This window comes from Oncorhynchus tshawytscha, linkage group LG08 (genome assembly GCF_018296145.1).
Source record: "Oncorhynchus tshawytscha isolate Ot180627B linkage group LG08, Otsh_v2.0, whole genome shotgun sequence".
Lineage (NCBI taxonomy): Eukaryota > Metazoa > Chordata > Actinopteri > Salmoniformes > Salmonidae > Oncorhynchus > Oncorhynchus tshawytscha.
Genome location: NC_056436.1, coordinates 73,678,678 through 73,692,985, shown reverse-complemented (window position 1 = coordinate 73,692,985; position 14,308 = coordinate 73,678,678). Strand labels below are relative to the sequence as shown.

Below are 14,308 nucleotides of genomic sequence, written 5' to 3'. Positions count from 1 at the left end.
AAGACAGGAAAATATTGCCACCCAGTGGCCAGAAGTTTTCAAAGCCTCTTTTGCTTGTACAGTACAGTAGTATAAGGCAGAATAATTATTATCGGTTCGATAGACAGTCATCAATATGCAGGTGAAAACAGCTTCTGACGTAAGCTTGAGAATCACCCTTACACCTTGAGGCTCATGAAGGAGAAGGCCTCTTCTTTGTGACAGAGAATGACAACACTTTCAAAATGGTAGGAATAAAGATTTATTTTCATATGAAGAGGTGGTTTGGATTTTTCTTTTTCTTTTTTACAAGTATGTTTTGATAAAACTTGCAAAAAACTTCTAGCATATCCCAAGAATGGAGACATGAGAAAAGGGGATTTATTGCTGAATGTTAAAATGAAGACACTTCACTGAGTGGAAAATGATTTCCTTGCTGCTTTTTCCATGCACCCAACTACCTGGACCGCTAGGACATGCAGGGGGTGGGGTGAGAGGATTGGGGGAGGAGTGGGAGGGAGGGGGCGTCAAGGAGACGAGGACAACTGCTGGACAAACACAAACAATGGTTGTGTGTGTGTGTGTGTGTGTGTGTGTGTGTGTGTGTGTGTGTGTGTGTGTGAGAGAGAGAGAGAGAGAGAGAGAGAGAGAGAGAGAGAGAGAGAGAGAGTGAGTGAGTAAATATGGAAGGTAGGAAAGATTGGTTGCAAGGGAAGGAGGTAGGGGGATTTTACATTTCAACTACCACTAGAAGCACACTACCCTCACTGGCAGTATCCCACATTGCAAATCTCAGATTGAATACAGTGTTACTAAGACAAACTAGCCAGTACTTTGGGCCATGAAAAAAACATGAATTTCTCTGTGATAAGTGATATTCCACAATGATCCTCTGAATTCATCTAAGGAGTTGGTAGTCTTTTTTTTAAAGGTAATTATGTGTCTTTTTTTGTGATGCATGCATCTCCTGTGAGACTCGACTGGTAAAGGGGCACATTTATGTTTTCATTTAAAACCAACTCCTTTTTCCATTAGGTAGAGGAGCAGGACACTCTCGGGACTCTCAGCCCATTAAATCTCATAATATTTCTGAGGTGAACCCTTTCTGAGGAATGCCTGTAACCCATAGCGGAGTGGGCAAGCTGTTGCCCTGTGTAGGTGTAACATGTCCCATGATAATAGGTTATGTTATACTGTTATACTCTATGATGTCATCGTCAAGATAGGGGGGAGGGGTCGGACAGAGACAGACACATATCAGATCATTCAGTCAATGTGGCCAAGCAAGGTATATGTATGCTAATAATAAAGGTATAGGAATGCAACAAAGGATGCAATAATCGACACTACCAAACAGTCTGTTGGCTATGATGAAAAAAAGACAAACCGAACAGACTCAAACACACTGCAGTCCGTCAGTCAACGTAGGAGAGACTTTGCAAGAATGAACCTTTGTGACTTGCCACAGCACTCAGCAATCTAGTGCCATCATCACTACTAGCCAATGCCGTCGTCAACAACATCACAGAATAAACCCGTGTCATTACACTGTCATAGAACAATCATCTAAGAGACTCAACATCAACTACATATCAGCATCTTTCATTTTTAAAACTCCACTTTTTTTTTCAAGTTTCAAGAGTTTCCAAAACTCCCTACAACATCACACATGAAAACAGACAAGGACAAGGGACATAATGGATCTGGCCTATGGACCATGGTGGTTCTTGGGAAATTGAGTTTTTTTCTTCATGGGTTGTGAAAGTCCTGAGACACAGTGCGGCTTTAGTTAAGCTGCTGGCATAGGAACGGGGGTGGGTAGTCCATGTAGGCCAGAATCAGGCTGGATTGACAGGATTGGTTGGATTGGCAGCTCCCTGGCCAATGAATGCTCATGAAAGGAGGTTTTACAGTGCAATGGAGCTTCTGGCAGCATGAGGATTGGCCGGTTAAGTATGTCAGTTTAACAGTGAACACACCCTCATAGCTGAATGGACACACTCAGGGCTCCCCTGCTGTGCCTGCGATCAGACTACAACTCATCATGGAGCACGCATATGCATGCGCGCACACACACACACACACACACACACACACACACACACACACACACACACACACACACACACACACACACACACACACACACACACACACACACACACACACACACACACACACACACACACACACACACACACACACACACACACACACACACACACACACACTCACGCCCATTTAAAAACGCTGAACACCTGTGAAGGTACCTTGGATCACCTGCATTCCTCTAAAACAATACACAGACAATGACAGGCGGCGGATGATGACATGAATGACCGATGTAAGTTAGTTGGAGCGACTCATCAAAAACTAGCGCATCACTTCCTGTACCAGGACAGGACACCACATCCAGTTGCGTCTGTGATAAATGTCCCCCGTGAAAAAAACAACTGTATGTGGATCATTCTCATGTAAACATAAACCTTTACACAGGGGTGACTCATATTGCATGATGCCAGAATCATATCACAGTTCAAACAGGGAGATCCTAAATCAGAGCAAGTCAAAGTAAAGAGGTCTATAAAATGAGGAGTCTGTATTAGAAAGGCTACAAAAACTCAACTGGACCTCTGGCTTCAGCACACAGCAAAAGGCACCACAATATTATTCTATTGACTAACTCGTGAAAAAATTGGCACGGAATAATTTTTCTCTCTCTCATAATGCTGTAAATCAAAAACTTTACATATAAATATTTTTCCCCTATAAAAAAAGTATTTGCTGTTAGCTAGTAGACAATTTTTGCTAAAATGAAAATAAATATTTCATTTGTTTAGAATATCTGTCTGTTATACAAAATAAAAATATGTCTCTACTCCACTGTTGTCTTTAGGTGGGTCAAAGGTTTTGGGGTCAGGGGTTAGAGGTCAGTGGTCAAGGTGGACAGGTCTTAAAGGGGCGTGTTGCCATGTGTCAAGGAGCGCGACTGGGGGAATTTACTGTGTCCGTTGCTGCGGGTGCTTGGTCGCCCCTGTGCCCGGTGAGTCCGTATGTCAGTGGTGGTGCCAGGGGCAGTAGATGATCGGCACCCACGTTCGCACGGCTCCATGTTCATGTTCTGCATACTGAGGAAGGGCGTGCTCTCCCCGTGCCCTTCCTCTTCCTCCTCCTCTTCTTCTGATTGGCTGAAGCTCTGAGAGCTGTAGTCCCGTAGGCCCATTGCACGCTGGGAGAAGTGTCCGTTGAGGCGGTTCCGACGCGGGCGCCGGCGGCTCCTGATTGGTTCGCGGGAGGAGGCGTACTCCTGCGTGGTCTCGTAGGCCTCGTCGTCAGGGAGACGGTAGGGGCTGGACGGAAGGCTGCCCGTGCTCTCCGTTAGGTAGGGTTGGCGTGGGCGGCGGGGCTGTCGGTACAACAGTCCATCCTGCAGGAACAGAAAGAGATGAGACTCAGAAACACAACGTCACACACGAGATACTGCAGTCTCCAACTAACAACATCGTACACTACCCAATCAAATCTATAACTAACATTATACACTACCCAATCAAATCTATAACTAACATTATACACTACCCACTCTAATCTAAAACTAACATTATACACTACCCACTCTAATCTACAACTAACATCGTACACTACCCAATCAAATCTATAACTAACATTATACACTACCCAATCAAATCTATAACTAACATTATACACTACCCACTTTAATCTAAAACTAACATTATACACTACCCACTCTAATCTACAACTAACATTATACACTACCCACTCTAATCTACAACTATCATTATACACTACCCACTCTAATCTACAACTAACATTATACACTACCCACTCTAATCTACAACTAACATTATACACTACCCACTCAAATCTACAACTAACATTATACACTACCCACTCTAATCTACGACTAACATTATACACTACCCACTCTAATCTACAACTATCATTGTACACTACCCACTCAAATCTACAAATAACATTATACACTACCCACTCTAATCTACAACTAACATTATACACTACCCACTCTAATCTACAACTAACATTATACACTACCCACTCTAATCTACAAATAACATCGTCCACTACCCACACTAATCTACAACTAACATTATACACTACCCACTCTAATCTAAAACTAACATCATACACTACCCACTCTAATCTACAACTAACATTATACACTACCCACTCTAATCTACAAATAACATTGTCCACTACCCACACTAATCTACAACTAACATTATACACTACCCACTCTAATCTACAAATAACATTGTCCACTACCCACTCTAATCTACAACTAACATTATACACTACCAACTCTAATCTACAACTAACATTATACACTACCCACTCTAATCTAAAACTAACATTATAAACTACCCACTCTAATCTACAACTAACGTTATACACTACCCACTCTAATCTACAACTAACATTATACACTACCCACTATAATCTACGACTAACATTATACACTACCCACTCTAATCTACAAATAACATCGTCCACTACCCACACTAATCTACAACTAACATTATACACTACCCACTCTAATCTAAAACTAACATCATACACTACCCACTCGAATCTACAACTAACATTATACACTACCAACTCTAATCTACAAATAACATTGTCCACTACCCACACTAATCTACAACTAACATTATACAGTACCCACTCTAATCTACAACTAACATTATACACTACCAACTCTAATCTACAACTAACATTCTACACTACCTACATTAATCTACAACTAACATTATAAACTACCTACTCTGATCTACAACTAACATCGTACATTACCCACTTTAATCTACAACTAACATTATACACTACCCACTCTAATCTACAACTATCATCATACACTACCCACATTAATCTACAACTAACATCGTACACTACCCACTTTAATCTACAACTAACATTATACACTACCCACTTTAATCTACAACTAACATCGTACACTAGCCACTTTAATCTACAACTAACAACATTGTACACTACCCACTTTAATCTACAACTAACAACATTGTACACTACCCACTTTAATCTACATCTAACAACATTGTACACTACCCACTTTAATCTACATCTAACAACATTGTACACTACCCACTTTAATCTACATCTAACAACATTGTACACTACCCACTTTAATCTACAACTAACAACATTGTACACTACCCACTTTAATCTACAACTAACAACATTGTACACTACCCACTTTAATCTACAACTAACAACATTGTACACTACCCACTTTAATCTACATCTAACAACATTGTACACTACCCACTTTAATCTACATCTAACAACATCGTACACTACCCACTTTAATCTACATCTAACAACATTGTACACTACCCACTTTAATCTACAACTAACAACATTGTACACTACCCACTTTAATCTACAACTAACAACATTGTACACTACCCACTTTAATCTACAACTAACAACATTGTACACTACCCACTTTAATCTACAACTAACAACATTGTACACTACCCACTTTAATCTACATCTAACAACATTGTACACTACCCACTTTAATCTACATCTAACAACATTGTACACTACCCACTTTAATCTACAACTAACAACATTGTACACTACCCACTTTAATCTACAACTAACAACATTGTACACTACCCACTTTAATCTACAACTAACAACATTGTACACTACCCACTTTAATCTACAACTAACAACATTGTACACTACCCACTTTAATCTACAACTAACAACATTGTACACTACCCACTTTAATCTACAACTAACAACATTGTACACTACCTCTTCTAGTTTACCACAACCCGATAAAGGAAGTGGAAAATATGACTCATGAATCCCAGTTGTAATATGGTCTGTTTCCTGCCATTTGTGCAGTCACGTAGTCATGAGTGGGTGTAGCGGCAGGGTCATGATCACCTGGGGGAATCTCAGCAGGGGCTGGTCATCCTCCCGGTGGTAGGCTGCGGCGGCAGGCGGCAGGGCGAGGGCGTGGCACGTGTTGGGAGAGGTGATGTGGAAGGTGGGCACCTGGGGGGACAGCGGGGGGTAGTGGAACTCAACGGGTGACAGACGGGCTGGCGTGGTCAACGCTGACACATACCTGTGGGGAGGAAGGGGTGAAACAAAGACACAAACAAACAAAAAATTGTATTAAATCTGGTTCAGAGGCCCAAAACTGAGACCATAGACAACAACTAATATTGTGGTTTTTACATCTACAAATCTTTGGCGAAGATTCAATCTAGTTGTCTCACCTGTCGCTGTGAGGTGAATCTCTCAGAGAGTCATAGGAGTCTCCATACTGCAGGCTGGCTCCCTCAGAACAGCCCCAGTAGGCGGCCCTCTGTGCCCGTGCCTCCATGCATGTCGGACTGCTGCATTTACTGGTGCCCACTGACGAGGAGAGCGCCCCTGACTGGAAGTCTGAGTTCATACTGTCTGTCCTCTCTATACTCCACGTCCGCTCCTCATGTCTATAGGGAGAGGGCAGTAAGTAAGGAGAGGGCTTTGGGAAATTTCTGATCAGCAGAAATGTGTGTGTGTGTGTGTATGTGCGTGCGTGTGTGTGTCTCTACATGTGTGAATGTGTGTCTATGTTTATGTGTGTTACTACAGCACCTGGAGTTGTGGGAGACTGTAGATGAGTGGTGGGATCTGGTGGACATTCGGCTTCCTGAGAAGTTTACGGATTCTTCTGGTCCATGCTGTATAATACTACACTCTGTGGTAGGAGCGTTCTTTGAGATGTACTGTGAAAGGAAGAGAGAGATATGCATTGTGGGAGCTGCATGGGCATGGGCAATATGGGAATAAGGACGTGTTATAACACCCGTTACAAACAAAACACATCTGTTTCTGAGCCTGAGGTAGGTTGTAGGCCCTGTACACACTCAGTTTGTACAACTGGTGTACAATGCATTTGACAAAACAATTGTGATCCAATGGAAGGTTTGTCTGCACAAAAATGTTTACACAGCGATTTCCCGAGAAACACTGGTTGTGTAGAAAAGCGTGTGCAGACAAACTCTCTGTAGTATAACAGAAATATCAGTTCTACCACAACTGTTGTGTCAAATGTGTTGTACATCAGTTGTACAACCTGAGTGGCCATGGGGCCGTAGTGACTCACGTCGACCATGGGGATCTCCTCAGGGCCTGGCCCAGGGTGGTTGGGACCGTTAGCCAGCATGCGGTTGGGCTGCTCCACACACTGGTTCTGGTTAATGTTCTGGTTCAGGTGGCCATGCATCTTCTTCCTCTGCTTCCTGTAGGACATACGCAAGAGAAAGTGTAATGAGTTATTGTTCTAGAATACATTGAGAAAGATAGTAGATAAGGAAAGATAGTAGGTAAGGAAAAATATTGATAGAAAATGTAAATAAATATAAACTACAGTGTTACAGTCATTTTATAAATTATGGTCTGTCTGTCATCAAAATACCCAGCTTCAAACATGAATAGTTTTTTATATATAATTAGTTAGTAAAGCTCATCTGAGAAGTTTAAAAGCTTAATTTCCAACATTATAGCTGTGGTCATTGTGCAGACCCAGTCAGTGAATGCCTCCTGGGCTCCGTGAAGAACAGGTTTAAATGATGTCATAATGATGCCATTAAAATCAGGGTGGGCTCTGAACAGTACTAGTACGTACTTGGTTTTGCAGTACGCCGCCACACAGACCATGCCCACTACCAACAGTGCCACACAGATGCCTGTGATGGTCAACACGCGCCGCTGGTACAGCTCCTCTGCCTCTGTGAACAAACCACACACACACACACGCACACACACACACACGCACGCACGCACGCACACACACACACACACACACACACACACACACACACACACACACACACACACACACACACACACACACACACACACACACACACACACACACACACACACACACACACACACACACATATACAAATACACATCCATGTGAGCGCTACTCTACAGGAATATTCAAACAAAAGCTAACTCAGCTCCTCCCTTTCCCTCCATACTCTCACATCACTGACCTATGACATCTAACCTCCCTAAAAATAATCAATCGTGTTCCTGCTTCACCTTAATAGTGCTAACCTTAGACAAACCAAAACCGTGATGGTATTAACCCTGTAGTTTAACAGTGGCTTAGCCACAACATAGGTTGTTTCAGTTAGGAGGTGCTTATATTTGTCCTGTTTCACACATGTTCAAGCATGTAACAGTTCAATTTACAACGTCCAACAGTTAACCCCTAGTAGACTTTTTTTTACTGGTAATACTATCTTCTGTAGGCTTACTGTATGTCAAGTTCAAACAATCTCCTAGAAACTAGGCCTCATTATACATAGACCTCCATGTTGCAATGTGTGGTTGGTCTGGATTCCCCCTCTGCTTTCCCTACGTGCACTAATGTATCATAATGTCTATGGAATGTATGTCAAAGAGGTCTAAGGACACATGCCTGTATGATGGAATCAGATGATAATCGTAAGAAAAAAAGCATTTTAGAGCAAAAACACCACAATGGTTTGGGGATATTTATAAAACTCACCGGCAACTAAATAAACACGTTTAAATTGACCAGAGAACGCACGGATATAGAACTCACAGATTACTCACAGTCTTCATATGTTAACAAGGGAAATATAATGCAGCTTTTGCATGAGAGTTATCATTATTTGGCAAGGTTTAATGTGGTTTTCTGATCGTTTGTGTCAGATCAAAAGTGTCTAGAATCTCTGTTGTCATGGTGAAGCTTTATGAATACCTCCCTGTCAGGAGTTCTGATGGTGTTTAACTGACCAATGAGCAAGTCTCATTGTGGCGGAACATTGTCAGCAGATATGTCACAATGACAGAGAAAAAAAACAGAACATGGGAGAAGGGGAACGAAAGAAAGAAAGAAAAAGGAAGATGGAAAGAGGAGATGGCCAGATGGTGGAGGAAGAGGAGCTGGGAAGGTGTGGGGAGGGGGTGTCTAAAATGGGGTGGTGGTGGGGCTTTTAGTGCTAAAGGTAGGGGGACTGGGGTGCTGTCTAGAGAGCCTTAGCCTGGCATTGTATGTGTGTCACAGAAGAGGGGACTGATAGGGAATGAGATTGGTGGTTGGCTGCTACTGAAGGAGCTAGGTCACTATCACTTTCAGGAGCCTCTGATTCAATGTCAATCAACTGGGGAATGCTGGACCTACCACCTACTAGTGGCTGTCTCTATGGAAGATAGTCTTATGGGATGCTGTCTATTGTTTCAGGTGTGGTGTTACTGATATATAACCATCAGCACATTTCTCGCCAGTTTGTCTCTCTGTGACTCAAAAGCTTCACGGATAACGTAGCCTCATACCTTCTGCTTCCACAGTGTCTTCCTCTCCATCATCAACATGTCTGTGGCTTTGCTGTCTCCCTCTCTATACAGTAACATAATCTAGCCTCATACCTTCTGCTTCCACAGTGTCTTCCTCTCCATCATCAACATGTCTGTGGCTTTGCTGTCTCCCTCTCTATACAGTAACATAATTTAGCCTCATACCTTCTGCTTCCACAGTGTCTTCCTCTCCATCATCAACATGTCTATGGCTTTGCTGTCTCCCTCTCTATACAGTAACATAATGTAGCCTCATACCTTCTGCTTCCACAGTGTCTTCCTCTCCATCATCAACATGTCTATGGCTTTGCTGTCTCCCTCTCTATACAGTAACATAATGTAGCCTCATACCTTCTGCTTCCACAGTGTCTTCCTCTCCATCATCAACATGTCTGTGGCTTTGCTGTCTCCCTCTCTATACAGTAACATAATGTAGCCTCATACCTTCTGCTTCCACAGTGTCTTCCTCTCCATCATCAACATGTCTGTGGCTTTGCTGTCTCCCTCTCTATACAGTAACATAATGGTGTGTACAACAAGGCTTAGTTTCAAGGTTTTCTATAATTGAGAGAGAGGGCTAGCATACATGCAGAGGGACAAGTGTCTTTGGACCTGGTAGGTTAGTGGGCAAGTGACAGATCGACAGATCAGAGAAGAGCTACTGGTTCTAGAGAGATGGTAGTAGTAATGTGTGACTGTGAGAGGATCTTGGCAACTCTTAAAATGAACAATATACATTCAAATTAATAATTGTTCCATACCCATAAATTCAATTCCAAGATGCTCTGCCAACGCAGAAAGTTGGACACAATGAAAAGGAAAGAGAACAAGTTTCAGAGAGTGATTGTCTACATTGGAACATAGATATATAGATAGTAGATACTAAACCATGAGGTTAGTATGGAATTTTTCCGTGACGTACAGTAATAATTGTTACTGGCAGGTGCCAGGTCCAGTAACAGACAGACAACGCAGACAGCCGCAGCTCTGTGACCCCAGAAATGAAAGAAAAGGAAAGAAAGAAGCATAACTAATAAAAGAGAGAGGGAAGCAGGCAGGAGACATGCAGAGACAAAGACAGCCACTTCACTTACTGCCATATTTACTACACCTCATTTCTGGGGTAAAAAATAAATCAAAATTGGGACAAAAAAATGAACAAATAAAACAAGATAAAAAAGCAATTTGTTACTTTCCAACGTTTTGGAGATGAGGCTGGTTGGCACAGAAATGGGAGCAGCTTTGTAGGTCGACAGATTAATGACATGTTCTAATTGTGTCTCTCATTGTTTCTAGTGTTTACTAAAAATTGTATTTTTTGTCACCCTATAGCTTCTCTCTGGTCTTTTTTCCCCTGAAATGATTATGATTATTTTTCCCCTGAAATCATAAAATATGACAGTGTTTTCTATTTCACAGCGTGAGCACCAGTAGAAAAAGGTGTGCCTTTAATTTACTTGTAATGATGCCACCCCTGATAGAACAACCTGGTCTCATAGACTAGACGTAACATAGTAAATGTAAATCTGTGACACTCAAATTAGTATGATATGATACGTTTGTTATGATGACATAGACAGAGGATAACTTAACTCAAAAACTATAAGCAGGGTAGTTGGTCAGGGTGTATGGATAAGCTTATAACACGAATGTCTAGCAACTCAAAGGTTGTGTGTTCAAATGTCATCACGGACAACTTTAGCATTTTAGCTAATTAGCAACTTTGCAACTACGGTCGTGGCCAAAAGTTTTGAGAATTACACAAATATACATTTTCACCAAGTCTGCTGCCTCAGTTTGTATGATGGAAATTTGCTTATACTCCAGAATGTTATCTAGAGTGATCAGATGAATTGCAATTCATTGCAAAGTCCTTTTTTGTCATGCAAATGAACTGACTCCCAAAAAAACATTTCCACTGCATTTCAGCCCTGCCACAAAAGGACCAGCTGACATCATGTCAGTGATTCTCTCATTAACACAGGTGTGAGTGTTGACGAGGACAAGGCTGGAGATCACTCTGTCATGCTGATTGAGTTCGAATAACAGACTGGAAGCTTCAAAAGGAGGGTGGTGCTTGGAATCATTGTTCTTCCTCTGTCATCCATGGTTACCTGCAAAGGAAACACGTGCCATCATCATTGCTTTGCACAAAAATGGCTTCACAGGCAAGGATATTGCTGCCAGTAAGATTGCACCTACATCAACCATTTTTCGGCTCATCAAGAACTTCAAGGAGAGCGGTTCAATTGTTGTGAAGAAGGCTTCAGGGCGCCCAAGAAAGTCCAGCAAGCGCCAAGACCATCTCCTAAAGTTGATTCAGCTGCAGGATAGGGGCACCACCAGTACAGAGCTTGCTCAGGAATGGCAGCAGGCAGTTGTGAGTGCATCTGCACGCACAGTGAGGCAAAGACTTTTGGAAGATGGGCTGGTGTCAAGAAGGTCAGCAAAGAAGCCACTTCTCTCCAGGAAAAACATCAGGGACAGACTGATATTCTGCAAAAGGTACAGAGATTGGACTGCTGAGGACTGGGGTACAGTCATTTTCTCTGATGAATCCCCTTTCCGATTGTTTGGGGCATCCGAAAAAAAGCTTCTCCTTGAGAAGACAAGGTGAGCGCTACCATCAGTCCTGTGCCATGCCAACAGTAAAGCATCCTGAGACCATTCATGTGTGGGGCTGCTTCTCAGCCAAGGGAGTGGGCTCACTCACAATTTTGCCTAAGAACACAGCCATGAATAAAGAATGGTACCAACACATCCTCCGAGAGCAACTTCTCCCAACCATTCAGGAACAGTTTGGTGATGAAACAATGCATTTTCCAGCATGATGGAGCACCTTGCCATAAGGCAAAAGTTATAACTAAGTGGCTCGGGGAACAAAACATCGATATTTTGGGTCCATGGCCAGGAAACTCCCCAGACCTGAATCCCATTGAGAACTTGTGGTCAGTCCACGAGAGACGGGTGAACAAACAAAAACCCACTAATTCTGACAAACTCCAAGCAAACTTTGTGAAAATTAATATTTGTGTCATTCTCAAAACTTTTGGCCACGACTGTACTTAATACTTTTTAGCATGTTAGCTAACCCTTCCCTAACCTTAACCCTTTAACCTAACTCCTAACCTTAACCATAACCCTAGCCACTAGACTAGCTAACATTAGCCAACTAGCTAACGTTATCATTAGCCAACTAGCTAATGTTAGCCACAACAAATTGTAATTCGTAACATATCTCATGTTTTGCAAATTTGTCTACATATTGTGTAAATTGTCATTCGTAACATATCATACAAAATTGATTATGGACATCCACAAAGGGATACATATTATACAAAACGTAACATATCAGACTAATTGAAGTGTCCCGGATTTACGTTACATCTACCCCTGAGTCCATGTTGCATAGAAAAGACTGATCATTGCAGGATTAACTAAATATAATATATATGTACTGCAAATAGTAGGTATTATGTATATATTCATATTGTACTCCCATTAGGGAAGAATGATGACAAACTAGTTCAAAGTGCTTTACTCCCAGCTACTATACTCACTGTACTGTACTTCCAAAGAACTGGTCACACAGGTAAACAGGACGTTGATGGGGCAAACAAACCAGACATTTGAATGATTTGAATATCAGAACTGATTTAGGATGAGCTCTCAGGAAATATTATGACAATGGGTTATCAGTTGCCCATCTGCAGCAGTACTACTTCCAGTCAGAACATCACAGATAACTACAGGTCTTCGCATCAAGCATTGCATCAAGCCATCCAAGCTGCATATCAGGTGCACCCTGTAAATTACATTCACTGTATCATTATCCAATCTCTACTGCAGCATACTGTGTAGCACATGATCAGGAGGGCATGCATAGGGACCTATGTGTTGACTCTCTGGTGTGTGTCTCTGCATGCACCACTATTATCCATTATTAAGGCGTCTACTGGTTAACTCACTCAGTGTAAAGACCAACGCCAGGTAGGACATATAGTGCAGCAGAGGAAGGTGAGAGGAATGGCAACAGGAAAGGGATGGACATAGAGGCATGCATGTACACACACACACACACACACACACACACACACACACACACACACACACACACACACACACACACAGACAGACAGACAGACACAGACAGACAGACAGACAGACAGACAGACAGACAGACAGACAGACAGACAGACAGACAGACAGACAGACAGACAGACAGACAGACAGACAGACAGACAGACAGACAGACAGACAGACAGACAGACAGACAGACAGACAGACAGACAGACAGAGACAGACAGACAGACAGACAGACAGACAGACAGACAGACAGGCAGGAGGGAAATGAACATACTGTAAAAACCTGCCATGACGGATTTTTGACAGCGATCACCTGTATAGTCATTTGGACACCTGATGGGGGAAACAAGCCACAGAAGGAGAGGGCGGAGGGAGGGAGGGAGGAGAAAATAGTAGGTTGAGAGACGGAAGAGGGAGTACATATTAGAGGAGGGAGGGACCAAAGGAGGGAGGGAGAGAGGGAGGGAGGGAAGGAGGGAGAGACACAAGAGAGCAGAGAACATGGAGTTAGAAACAGAGCACAACCTAACAGTATGTGACAGAGGTACAGAGAGCGCTATCAAAGACAGTACAGTATGAAGATATGTAGAAACGGCTTCTCCAATAGAAATCCCCGATCACACTTGAAGGCGATGTCATGGCGACGTTAGCTAGCATAGCTCATTGGGTTTAACGTTTGTGTCGCGCTGAACTGCGCATGTGCAGACCATCCAATAAAACTCCTTTGACATAAAGTTGTTTTTGACAAAAATGAAAAAGTATCAGTTGGTAACTTTCACGAGGTTGTAGTAATAACAGGTTCAGGTTGTGCCGTTTGAATACGGGAAGATTAACAACA

At 42.4% G+C, this 14,308-nt stretch overlaps 1 protein-coding gene across 1 annotated transcript in view; it reads right to left on the bottom strand.

Annotated features, from left to right (window-relative positions):
• Positions 1-233: 233 nt before the first annotated feature.
• LOC112257016 (pro-neuregulin-2, membrane-bound isoform-like) overlaps positions 234-14,308 on the bottom strand; it is a 64,632-nt gene continuing 50,557 nt past the window's right edge. The window contains exons 5-12 of the mRNA XM_042325937.1: positions 13,745-13,803; positions 10,146-10,169; positions 7,676-7,778; positions 7,154-7,289; positions 6,643-6,773; positions 6,279-6,497; positions 5,941-6,124; positions 234-3,406 (exon numbers count right to left, since the gene is read on the bottom strand). Coding sequence (XP_042181871.1) covers positions 2,933-3,406; positions 5,941-6,124; positions 6,279-6,497; positions 6,643-6,773; positions 7,154-7,289; positions 7,676-7,778; positions 10,146-10,169; positions 13,745-13,803 — 1,330 coding nt within the window. The 3' untranslated portion in view covers positions 234-2,932. The remainder of the gene's footprint in view (positions 3,407-5,940; positions 6,125-6,278; positions 6,498-6,642; positions 6,774-7,153; positions 7,290-7,675; positions 7,779-10,145; positions 10,170-13,744; positions 13,804-14,308) is intronic.